The sequence below is a fragment of the Pinus tabuliformis genome, chromosome X (assembly GCF_031772625.1).
Source record: "Pinus tabuliformis cultivar Carrire ecotype Pingquan chromosome X, CPIR1, whole genome shotgun sequence".
In the NCBI taxonomy this organism is placed as follows: Eukaryota; Viridiplantae; Streptophyta; class Pinopsida; order Pinales; family Pinaceae; genus Pinus; species Pinus tabuliformis.
The window spans coordinates 316,893,754-316,905,869 of record NC_142308.1 but is presented as its reverse complement, the minus strand read 5'-3'; the positions used below and the strand labels follow the sequence as shown (position 1 = coordinate 316,905,869).

General features: G+C 32.4%; 1 protein-coding gene across 2 annotated transcripts; it reads right to left on the bottom strand.

Moving 5' to 3' along the window:
- Window positions 1–5,496: 5,496 nt before the first annotated feature.
- On the bottom strand, window positions 5,497–7,105 carry LOC149139700 (short-chain dehydrogenase reductase 2a-like). Of its 2 annotated transcripts, XM_089446704.1 has the most exons (3): window positions 6,990–7,105; window positions 6,645–6,845; window positions 5,497–6,504 (listed from the first exon to the last, which is right to left on the bottom strand). In XM_089446704.1, exons 2-3 carry the CDS (start codon window positions 6,713–6,715, stop codon window positions 5,700–5,702), a joined length of 876 nt encoding a protein of 291 aa, XP_089302830.1. In that variant the 5' UTR covers window positions 6,716–6,845; window positions 6,990–7,105; the 3' UTR covers window positions 5,497–5,699. The 2 variants fall into 2 exon arrangements, with proteins under 2 accessions (XP_089302830.1, XP_089302829.1); XM_089446703.1 differs by lacking the exon at window positions 6,990–7,105 and having other exon boundaries at window positions 6,645–6,903.
- Between the last annotated feature and the right edge of the window lie 5,011 nt (window positions 7,106–12,116).

Below are 12,116 nucleotides of genomic sequence, written 5' to 3'. Positions count from 1 at the left end.
TCTAGTGAACTGTCCAACCAAAGCACACTTAGCCAAAGAAAGGGTGACCTGAATCAGACCCTCAGGAGGGAGCAAAATCTTAGGGATGTCATCCAAACGTTTCACAAACTTCGCAACCTCGGTCGCTTTCTTCTTTGGAAGAGAATCCAAAAGTTTGAGAAAGGCGTCAGCATCAGAAAGGGGAGGCGGCGGGGGTGGCTCCATTGATGCAGTGATGCCTTAGCTCGATCAAAACGAGCACACACAAATCCCAATGATCAAAACATGGTCCTTCTAGCCAACACAGAAGTGATAGAGCCCCTGTAAAGCCAAGAAAAGAGCAGAGGGCCGATGCATCGCGCAGAATGGCCAGAGCGCCGTGCAGGTTCAAAGTGTCGCACATAGTCAAATGAAACACTGGACGGCCGACTCAAAGTGTCGCGCCAACCTAATGCGCCGCGACTCCCAGTCTAGGCGCCGCGCAGGAACAGCTCAGGTATTGGAAAACCCAGCCCACAGGAGAAGAGAAAAGCCCTCCGAAGCGGCCACAGGGCTGAGGCAACAGCCTCAATCGCAGAGCGGCGGCAAGCAGGTTTTGCAAATGTTATTATACGTAAAATTCATAAAAATTTCATAAATTTGTTAATTTAAAACTTTTTTATTCAATTTTTTTAATAAAAATTATATCTATTTGGAAATTGTGTACTTTTATGTGTATTTAAATATTAATTAACAATATATAAGTATATAAAAAAAATCCTAACTTCAAAATGTGAATATAAATTTTGCAAAAAACAAAAAAAAAAAAGATTGAAGAACCCTAAAAAAAATACATGTTTGGACAAGAAGATGAATAAGTCAACTTGAATTTTTTTTAAATAACCAACATTTAAAAAATTGTGTATACTTAGCAAATAAGAAAAAGTTGATATTACATCAATACTTTTCAAACTTGGCATGAAAATCCCTAACATTTTAAAAAACTTGCATATACTTAATACATAATTTTTTTTTAGAAATATGAAAAATAAACCCAAAAATTAATACTGCATCAACACTTTTATAAATTAACTTAAAAATCAAACAATTAATATATAAAAATTGACGAAGACAGATATAGCAGAGGGATTTTCACCTTTGCCAGAATTTGCGTCGAAGTGGACTTGAGTCAGGGGCTGTCAGATAAAATTTCATTAAACTATAACAACAAGGAGTGGATACAACCCCTCGACTATGAAAACACTGCATTCAGATGCCGCAGCTGTAGGCAAACAAGACACCTCCAAAATTCTTGCCCTCTGGCCAGAAAGAATCCAAAAGGAAACAAGAAACAACAAAAAAAGCCAAATGGGTGGCAGAATACAGAACCGCTGGAAGAAGAAAACATTCAGACAGAGCACACAACAAACCAAGAGGAACCGGACATAAATATGGAACAGAACGGTACACAGGAAAAAAAAGCACCAGACCCACAAATGGAGGATCATTCTCAGCACCAGAAAATTCCACAGCTGGAAGTTAGTGGCAACAAAAGAACTCATGGATCTGAAGGATCAGAATCCGACAAAGAACCTCCAGCGAACACACAAGTATACCAACAGGCCATCATTGTTCCCCCTTCTGACTCACAGGGTTGGCGTAGGGTGGAGAAGAAGAAGGGCAGAAAAGTATAGGCTTGATGTAGTTGTAAACATAATTTGTTATTTTTATTAGTGTTTTTTGTCCTTTACATGGACAGCTATCTGCAAATGCGCTAAGCATCTACAAAATGTAATTTATTTCAATATGAATATAAATTACGACTTTTTTTACGGGAAAAAAAATAAATTTAAAACATAAAAAATAATCCGAAAAAAATATTGATTATACATCGACACTTTTCAAAAACAAATATTTTTTTACAATCTCTAACCCAAAAAAAACTTCGTACAATTGCCATTAAATTGGTAACCATTTGGTAGATTCAAACATGTTTTGTATATATATCCTATTGTTGTTCTAGGTGCATCAAGGAACTTGTTATTCCCATCCCATTAAGTTGGTAACCATTTACTAGATTCAACATGCCTCATTGTTTTGGAAAAAATGATTGTTCCAGGTGCATCAAGGATATTGTTATTCCTTTCTAGCACGATTCGAGGCTTGAATAATTGGTTCAAGCTCTAAGCTTGATGTGAAATGTCAAATTTAATATTAATAACTAATTTAGTTGATATCTCTTTTTCACCTTCTAAGATTCCTCCTTGCTTTTAAGAACACCATCCCACTTTTTCTTTGGTAATGGTAGGTTTTTCATTAACTTAGATTCATTTAATTTCTGATATATCATGTCCGGAAAGATCAAATCTATAGAAGTGTAAATTTTTAAATTTCTAAAAATTCATCAAATAAAAGTATTTAAAAAAAATACTATTTATTTATTTAAATATAAAACCAATTCCTTCACTAAAAAATAAATTAAATGATAAATTAAAAAAAAGATCATTTCATTTTAATATTTTTAATTGAAACAAATATATACACATATCGTTTCCATTAATCAATAAATGTAGATAACTCTATCAATAGGACACCTTTAAAGATCAACCAACATATTTGGTATAAATAGTCTTCCAGTTCGTACAGCACCAACGATCTTTGTTTAAATTCAAACCTTTGAAATCTTTCTTAATACGAGTGTTTCTGATTCCACTGACAAATACAAAATAGGTGGCACTGGGCAGTTTTGCCTATCTACATTGCCATTTTTCAGTTTTCCAAAGTTGTGGAATTCGAGAAGTCGCACTACTGATCTGCAAATTGAAATTGAAACTCAACTTATAATAGTCAACCTTGGAACTCGGCGATATTCAAATTTATTCTGACATAAGACAATTCCAAAAGGTCGATAAAGTTAATTAGAAACAATTTTTTGTTTTTTGTTTTGAGTTGTTTGCAGTGAAAAAATTTAGAAGTTTTTGTTGGGTTTTTTTGATTTAATTTTTTTAAAACTCGACAAAAAGTTATTGTAATCACAAGTTTGATGGATACACAATTAAAGTGTCCAAAAAGTTTTTCATGGTGCTAAATCTATATATATAATCAAAAAATCAGTTTAGATAATACAGATCAAGATTTCATTTCAAATTTACGTGGTAGTCCAAAAAATCACACTGAAAACAGCTCCTTAGTCCAAAAAATCAAACTAAAGACAACTCCTTTTTTATTCAATTTGTCTTTAGTGAAAATTTTGGAAGCTTTTCCAGTGGGTTTTTCAAGTTAATTTCTCTAAAACTTAGCAGGAATTTATTGAAATCACAAGCTTGATAGGTAACCCCTACACAATAGAAGTGCCCTAAAAAATTTTCAGCTTTCTAAATCTATATATACAATCAAAAAACCAATTTAAATAACACGAATCAAAATTTTACACACAATTCCAGTACCGAAAAATCACAATTAAAACAATTATTTTATTTACAATCTGTAATGTACACTTCAGATGATTCTACCACATACTGCAAATTGGATGAAGTCGAGAACTGAAAGGTGGTGAAAAATCTGATCGCAAGGTTTCGAAAATGGATCAATAGGAACGGTTGGTGGAGTGAATGGTGGAGTGAAGAACTGCGAACTAAATATTTATTTTTAAAAATAAATGTGTCAATTTTAAGTTGAGCCGCATCATATTGAGCTGTAGAATCTCTTTTAATACAATAAATATAATATAGATATAAATAATATAGAATCATATAAAATTTCAAATATTTATTTATTCAAAAAAATATAAATTTATTTTAATATATCATATTTAATTAAAGTGTAGTTTAATTAACAAAGGTGTATTTTAGTATATTATAAATTTATTTTAGTATATCATATTTAATTAAAGTGGAGTTTAATTAACAAAGGTGTATTTTAATTAATAGATGAAATGATTTTTATGGCTGGAATTCAGATATCATATTTAATTAAAGTGGAGTTTAATTAACAAAGGTGTATTTTAATTAATAGATGAAATGATTTTTATAGCTGGAATTCAGCAATATAACTTGTAAATTTTTATCGTTTAAAATGCATTTTTGAATGTATATATTGATTCAACACACTAAAAAATAGTTGAAACACTGGATAGATTAAATAACTTAAATTTAAAATTTTTAAAAATTTTTACAAAAATTTAAACAAAATTAACCAAAACAAATATTTAGAAAAAGATCATTTCATCTATTAACCCATTCCATAATCCATTATAAAAAAAATTACAAATAAAAATAATCACTTTCTATTAAAAAAATATAACATATGATAATTTGAATAAAGAAATTCATGAATAATGATATGAAAAGATTGTTGTAATGAAAAAAAAAAACCAATAAAAAGCAATCACTTCCTATTCAAAGATATAAAATATGATAATTTGAATAAAGAAATTGATGAATACTGATATGAAAAGATTGTTGTAATAGGAAAAAGAAATTAATCACTATCCTTATTTGAAAATATCACAAAAATTGTAAATTCAAAATGTAAAAATAAAATAGTATGAGCTAAAATTTTTTTTTAAGTCAAATTTAAATTAACTACCATCACAACTTTACTCCACTCAACCTTCTTGATAATAAGGAAATAAAACAAGGATAATTTTTTATATAATTGTCGGCAACCAAAAAAATTATAATTATAATTATATATATGAGATATACATTTTTAAATTATCTATAATACTATCTTGTATGTGAACTTTTTATTTTTAATTTGATGTTATTTATTTTATTTGTACTAATATATTGTATATAATTTTTTTATTTTTAATTTGATATTATTTATAAATTAAAATAAGATGAATTTACAAAAATCGTTGTTTGAAATGGTTTATTTTGTTACTATGTTATTACAAAAAAATAATGATAATAAATATTTATAGTTTTTAAAGTTTGATTTATTGATGATTTGAAATTTGAATTTTATGATTTATATAATATTTTATAATATGATTATTGTGAATTAAGTTGCTTAAAAATTATACAAAATAAAATATATGTAAATATTATTTATAATTTAATTTTAATTTCTATTGTGTTTAGAGGGGCATTCTATAGCTCTATATGATGTGTAATTCTGTGTGTCTCTCATTAAAGTTGAAATTTTATTCATATTTGCCAAAATAAAAAATTTAAAACAGTTAAAAATAACAAGCCTAGAACTATCTAACTCAGGCTCTATCATGGGTCGAGAGGGTTTAGATCGGGGGAGGTGTAAACCTTCATGGGCAGAGAGGGATCAAATCTTTAGAGGTGCAAACCTTATTTTTGGAGTGTCCCTCTAGGTGTAAACCTTCTTTTTGGAGTGTGGAATTTGATGAAAGTTTTACACTCTGATAGAGGTATAATAGATCCAAAATTAGAGGGATCAAATGGTGCAAAACTCTTTTTGGAATGTGGAATTTGACAAAAATTTTACACTCTAAGAATTAGCCCATAATAAATCCAAAATTAGATGAATTTAAGCTCTTTAAATTTCTAATTCAAACTCTCTAAAAAAAATTCAGCTTTTAAAAATATTCCCGGAAACATTGAAATTGAACATAGTTCATCCCATACATACCAACATAATTTTGATGTTCTTCTACCGAATAAACAACCTGACTCCAACCTGTACTCAACTTAATTTAAAAATTAAGAAACAAAATACTATAACTGTGTTATAAATCTATTAGAGAGAACTCATCTGATTCAAACTCATCGGTAGAGCCTCCAAGAATGATTAACAACAGAGATTCCACCATCCAGTACAAGATTATGCCCGCTAACATATTTAGCCTCATCGCTAGCCAAGTACAGCCCAGCCTCCGCAACATCCTCAACTTTTAGAGTCGGCCCCTGTAAATTTGCAACACTGTTGCAGACGGCCTCCACGGCGGCCTTATCCTCCTCTGAAACAGCGGAGGAATTGCCTTGTTTCCTGTAATTGACTACAAGGGCCGTTGCCAAGCCAGAAGGAGAGACAGCGTTGACTCTGATCCCGTATTTCCCAAGCTCGGCTGCTCCGTTCTTAATCAGCCCTATGATTGCATGCTTCGAGGCCGTGTATGCGTATGGAGCAGACGCGCCTATAATGCTTGCAACGCTTGCAGTAGAGATTATGGTGCCCTTCTTCCGCGGGATCATCACGCGGGCCGCGTGCTTAATGCCCAGCATCACTCCTCTTACGTTTACCCTCATTACTCGATCGAATTGCTCCATCTCGTACTCTGCCACGCTTCCAACCGTAACAATATCTATAGTTCCTGCGTTGTTAAACATGATATCGAGCTGCCCGTGTTTCTCGATGGCCAAATCCACCGCTGCCCTCATGTCCTCTTCTTTGCTCACATCGCAGTGCAGGAAAGTGGCCGCAGGGGAAAGGGATTCTGCAAGTGTTCTCCCGGCTTCGTCTGCAATGTCTGCGATTACGACTTTGGCTCCGTGATTTGTGAAGAGCCGAACGATGGCTTCTCCTATCCCCGCTGCCCCACCCGTTACTATTGCTACCTTGCCCTCCAATCTGCATTCACAGATCATTCCCCAGAATCACTGCTTCACACATATTATAACTAAAAGGAAACAGGGTATCGAAAAATTGAATTCCCAAATCAGAGATTGCAAATTAAAAAGGAAAGAGTATATCTGCTGTACAGTGATTACCGTCGGTCAGATCCTTTAAAGCTCAGGTTGCCAACACAGTCAGCGGCTCGATTAAGCTCTTCGTTAGACATGGCTGAGGAGTGAGTTTGGGTAGATGACAGTACAGGAAGCCTCACCTGCAATTACAGCTATGGAGAAGCAGGGCCTAGCAAACAGAGTCCTCACTATGAAACCACTGAATCATTGCAATGCCAAGTCTGACTGGTACCAGCAATAAAAAAAAATCAAATATAGTTTGTAACCGTGAGTCGCGTTTGTGTAGCTATGTAACCTGGTATTGTACATGAGGAATCTTTCGAGATATTAAAATGTGAGGTTGGGAAAGAATAATGCAGATAACAATACCTGTCAAATCGCTTGATAACAGTGTCTGTCACGATGAGTTGGGAGGGTTGACTGTTCAGATGAGATCTCGATTGCTGGAGCCGTGTGGGCGGATGTTTTCCCTTTCTTAGGGCGAGAGGGAGGGGGATTGCTGGAGCCGTGTGGGCGGATGTTTTCCCTTTCTTAGGGCGAGAGGGAGGGGATTAACAGATGAAAATGATACAGGAATCTCTTTTTTGACTTGTCCGGAATGTTTTAGAGAGCATCCAATCACCATTTAGCTGAGCGGTAGCCTAAAAATTATGCTTTTTTATTTTGAAAGGGGTAGAAATTTAGTTTGGAAAAAAATTGGTAAGGATTTTTGTAAATTTAAATAAAAGTTATTAAAATTCATAACTTTAGGTGTGTTAGACGTTTTTGATGGTGCTGAATCTATTTCCACTATAAAAATATGATTCAAATACTGCATATACAAAAAATTTTGAAATTTTTTTACCTAAATTCTAGCCACTTTTAACTATCCAAACAATTCCTCTGCATCTATAAACGACTCATTTATCTGATAAAAGAAAACCTCACATGAAGGTAATAACCTCTATTCTGATCCATAGCAAGAAGCAAACCTCTAGATCATGGCATGAAGGTAATAACCTCTATTCTGGTGCATAGCAAGAAGCTAATAAATAACCTTGACAAAAGATGGCTCGGCCCTTTCATGAAGTGGTTGTTTTGTCCTAGAGTTTGGAGTTAGTGTTTGAGGATTTTATTCAATAAATAATGTAATAAAATATAAATATATTAAATTTGGTTTTAAAATGGATATTTTATGATATTTTTTTAATATTTTTTTTAAGAAAATAGTTAATTAGTGTGAGAGGATCTCATATCTAATTAATTTCACAATATTTTAAAACTTAAAATATATGATTTAAAATTTCAAATAAAAATAAATTTTATTTTAAAATTATTAATACAATAACAAATTATAATCTTTTCATACTACACAATAATTTATTAAAACCTTTTAAAATAAAACTATTTAGGTAAAGATAAACATTATTTTGCAATGATTAATACAATAATAAATCATATAACATAATAATTTATTAAATTACTAGGAGTTAATAATTCCAATACTCCCCCTATTGAGTATTTGTCTCAATCTTTCTTGGGTTAAGTTTTCATCAACATTTAGTCTTTTACAAGACATGATACTCCATGATTTGAAGAACCCCTTGGTCAACAAAGTTAGTTAATAATTCCAACACCAACTCCCTACTCAGTATTTCTCTCACTCTTTCATGGGCTAGGTCTTCATCATCATCCAGTCCTTTGCAAGACATGATTTCCCATGACTTTAATAATCCCTTGAACAACAAAGTCTATATCTACTCCATGATTTCCCATGACTTTAAGAATCCCTTGAACAACAAAGTCTATATCTAATCTAACCTGCCACTTGCATCTCATAGCTCATTCATGTAAAAATCACCAGATTGTCAAAATCCATATAGAGGAGCAACCATCAATTCAAATACATGGTTACCTAAACAACACAACAGTGAATTTAATAGGATTTCCTTTAGGTACATGGTTCATTCAACTTCATGATGAACTCCCCTAAATGTATATAAAATTTCCAGTTTCTAGGCCTAACACTCCTCCCACACTCTACAACTAGCATGGTCCACGCATAGAGCATCTAGCCAACACATGCCCCACTCCTTCAAGTGTTTAACAACTCCATAGCAAAGGGTTTGCACTATTTTAAACAAGTAATCCAAATTATCACATGGCAAAGGGGTATGCATACTTATCTAGGTTTTATGAAAATATGCCCTTTACATGTTATATAGAAAGACATAAGTACATACCATTTACAAACTCCATCTCATCGAGACACTAGGTACAAGCCTTTATAATATCCAGTAGGTACCATACAATACTTCTGCTAAGTATCACTCTAGGTATGATGTAGGCTTAAAATTATCAAATAACAATACATAGGATCACATATAATACCCTAGACTTGCTATGCATACATGGTGTGATTCAAATTTCCATAAGTTCACTGTTTTTATTGAACACAACACAACACAACAAACTTTACCCAGTTTATCTATCATCATCTTATCTCCACTAATGCCACAAGAATTATCACCAACTTTCTTTGGATGAAGATGAGTAAAGTGTTCGCCCCAAACGTTACACCTCAAAGACATGACATTATATTCCAAAAACACTTTTAACATCAACTTATTATTGATTATAAAAATTTACATATTACAAATAATATAATTTTATTATATTTTTCCATTTTTAATTATAATATAAATCATTATACTTTATATTTATATATAATCTTACTTATGACTCATGCTCATGCTCTGACCAATATTTAAAATATTATTTAAAATATCAATTATTTCTTTACGTTAATTTAAAATAAGATAATTGAATTCTCTTTTTGATTTGAAAACCTAAACCATATTCAAAATAATATTTAAAACATCAATTATTTCTTTACATTCATTGAAAATAAGATCACTGGATTCCTTTCTTGATAATTGAATTCCTTTCCTTAAAAATTGATTAGAGATTACCTCCTAAAATATAGTGATGACAATGGGTTTTGCATTACTCTCAAACACAAAGCACTTGAAATTGTTAAAACAATAATAACTAAATTGCAACAAGTTTTAATTAGATTTATTTCTTAATTATTTAATTAAAAAATGCATATGACCAGTCATAATCATTAACATGGTGGGTGCCACGAGGGAGCCATTAGTAATCAAATTATTTCTAACGGTGTAACTTTAACGTCTATGACATGCGGTTAAATTGTTTTTATTTCAAAGCGAGCGAGTGAAGAATGAAGCTAAAAGCCTAACGATTAATTCTTACCTTTTTTGGATTCCTACCTTATTTGGATCGTGTAGTAAACCGTTATATTTTGCTATGTATTAATTTCTAATAACCGTAATAACATTAATTTTTACCAAGTTTTATGTATGAAAATAACTTTGTTGTTTTTTTAAGCTAAGCAGGGATACATATTCAATATATCACCCCGATCAATGCAAGGAATTGAACCATTGATTTCACATCAAGGAGTGTCTTAACAAATCACTCGATCACTATTTATCCAAAAGAGCCTTGGATAAACTATGATCAGGTGATTTGTTAAGACACTCCTTGATGTGAAGTCACAGGTTCAATTCCTTGCATTGATCAGGGTGACATATTGAACATGTAACCCTGCTAAGCTTAAAAAAACAACAACATTAAAATACACTAAAATAACTTTGTTGCCAATGGAAAAAATTCCACCCTTGTACTTTTCTCACCTCTGCATTCTCATTTTATGGTTTTACATGGTTATAAATTAATAAACTTCAAAATGATTTATATTTAATTATATTTATGATTTGTAAAATAAAAATATATTGTTTATCTTTAATTTAAAAATTGTGGAATGAAGTTTTTTCTTTACTTAGATTTTATTTGTATAAGTGACCAGTTGAGTTTAAATTGACTATATTGTTATAATAATTTCACTTTGTTATTAACTTGGCTTTATGTCTTCCTTCGATGGGATGATAAACATAAGCCAGATAGTGGGGCACATAGTCCCCATTACACCAGGCATTCATGGAGGTAGACATGGAAATTTGTTCACCAAGGATATCACTAATTTGCAAGCCATTGCATCAAGGATCGTGCAACCACATTATGTATTGGTGCTAGATCGCCCTCGAATTATTATGGGTTTAATGGTTGTGATAGCATGTAGTGTTACAATAGTTATGATGGGAGGGTATGGAATTCAAGAGCCATTGTCTAGTTCATTCTCCGCCCATCATCCCATGCATAACACTCATAATCATTGGGGTAGCTCTGTTCAAAACAAAAGTGGGAATCAACATGAGGCTTAGACTTTAAGGTATAGAGCATTATAGAGGCATGAATTATCAATATTCATGGATTATTTTTTTCCCAATTCGACACCATTTAGACCTTGGCCTCTAAGAATCATATTTTACTTATTATTAGTGAGTAGCTTTCTCTTGTTGCTTCCTTTGTCTCTGGGTCTCATCTTATGTGCACCCTTTGGTGTTTATTTCATTATTTCCTCCTTTCTTAGTTCTTGTATCCTTTTCTAGCCTCTCCCCTGGTCCATGGCCCCTAGGTTTGCATCTTCAGTTTGAAATTATTTCCTTTGCCCTTTCCCTTCCCCTCTAAGGTCTCCTAAGAACTAGCCCATCCTTGTGATCAACTGTTTTCTTACAACTCCACGCATTTTCACTAGACTTCCCTAGTCATTCATTTCCTCCTCTCCTGTGGTTAGTTTTACCTAGGAAATATAAGAATATTTTGGTGCATGCTAAAATTCTTTATCAATGCGCTTGAAGTCAGAAGGGAGCAATCTACTAGAAGGAACAGGGTGGCTCTTGAGGTCAACAAAGAGTGGCAGATTTTGTGTGACTGCATCAAACTGTAAACAAGCAGAAAAATTCCTCCCGCAATGAGTGAGTATTGGCCCGATCAGGGTCCCAATAAGACCCCTATTTTTTTAATGTGGCTATATATTCTCCGGAACAAAGGCTCGATTGCCTATACTAATATAATGTAAATATATTCATAAAAACTAATTAAAAAGAAAACTAGTCTTAATCTAATCATCCTAATAATTTACAAGTAAATATAAACAAATATACAAATTGTTATGTATGAGTGGATCTGGCTTAAAACATCTGAACAATAAGGGATGGGGGATCACACAAATGCAATACTTTTATAAAACACTGTATATTAGAAATTGTTGCAAGAAAGGCTAAATTTGTTCATGCCTTAGTCAAATTTAGTAATTTGATTTTCCACATCAGCAGGATGATTCAGATGGTAGTTTGATAGAGTGGCATGGCCTTGTCTACTAGTTAACTCAGTAAATTTGAGTTATATGATAGAAGTAGAGTTGTGCATGTAGTGATTGCTAAAATTTTGCAATCTAGTTCAGTTATTTTCAGTTGAACTCGGTTAATTGAGCTCAATTAATTAATTGAGTCAGTTGTAGGTCAGTTGAGTAGTAATGATCTCTCAGTTAAACTAGTCAATCAACTGAAAATAGCCAAGACATGCAGGGAT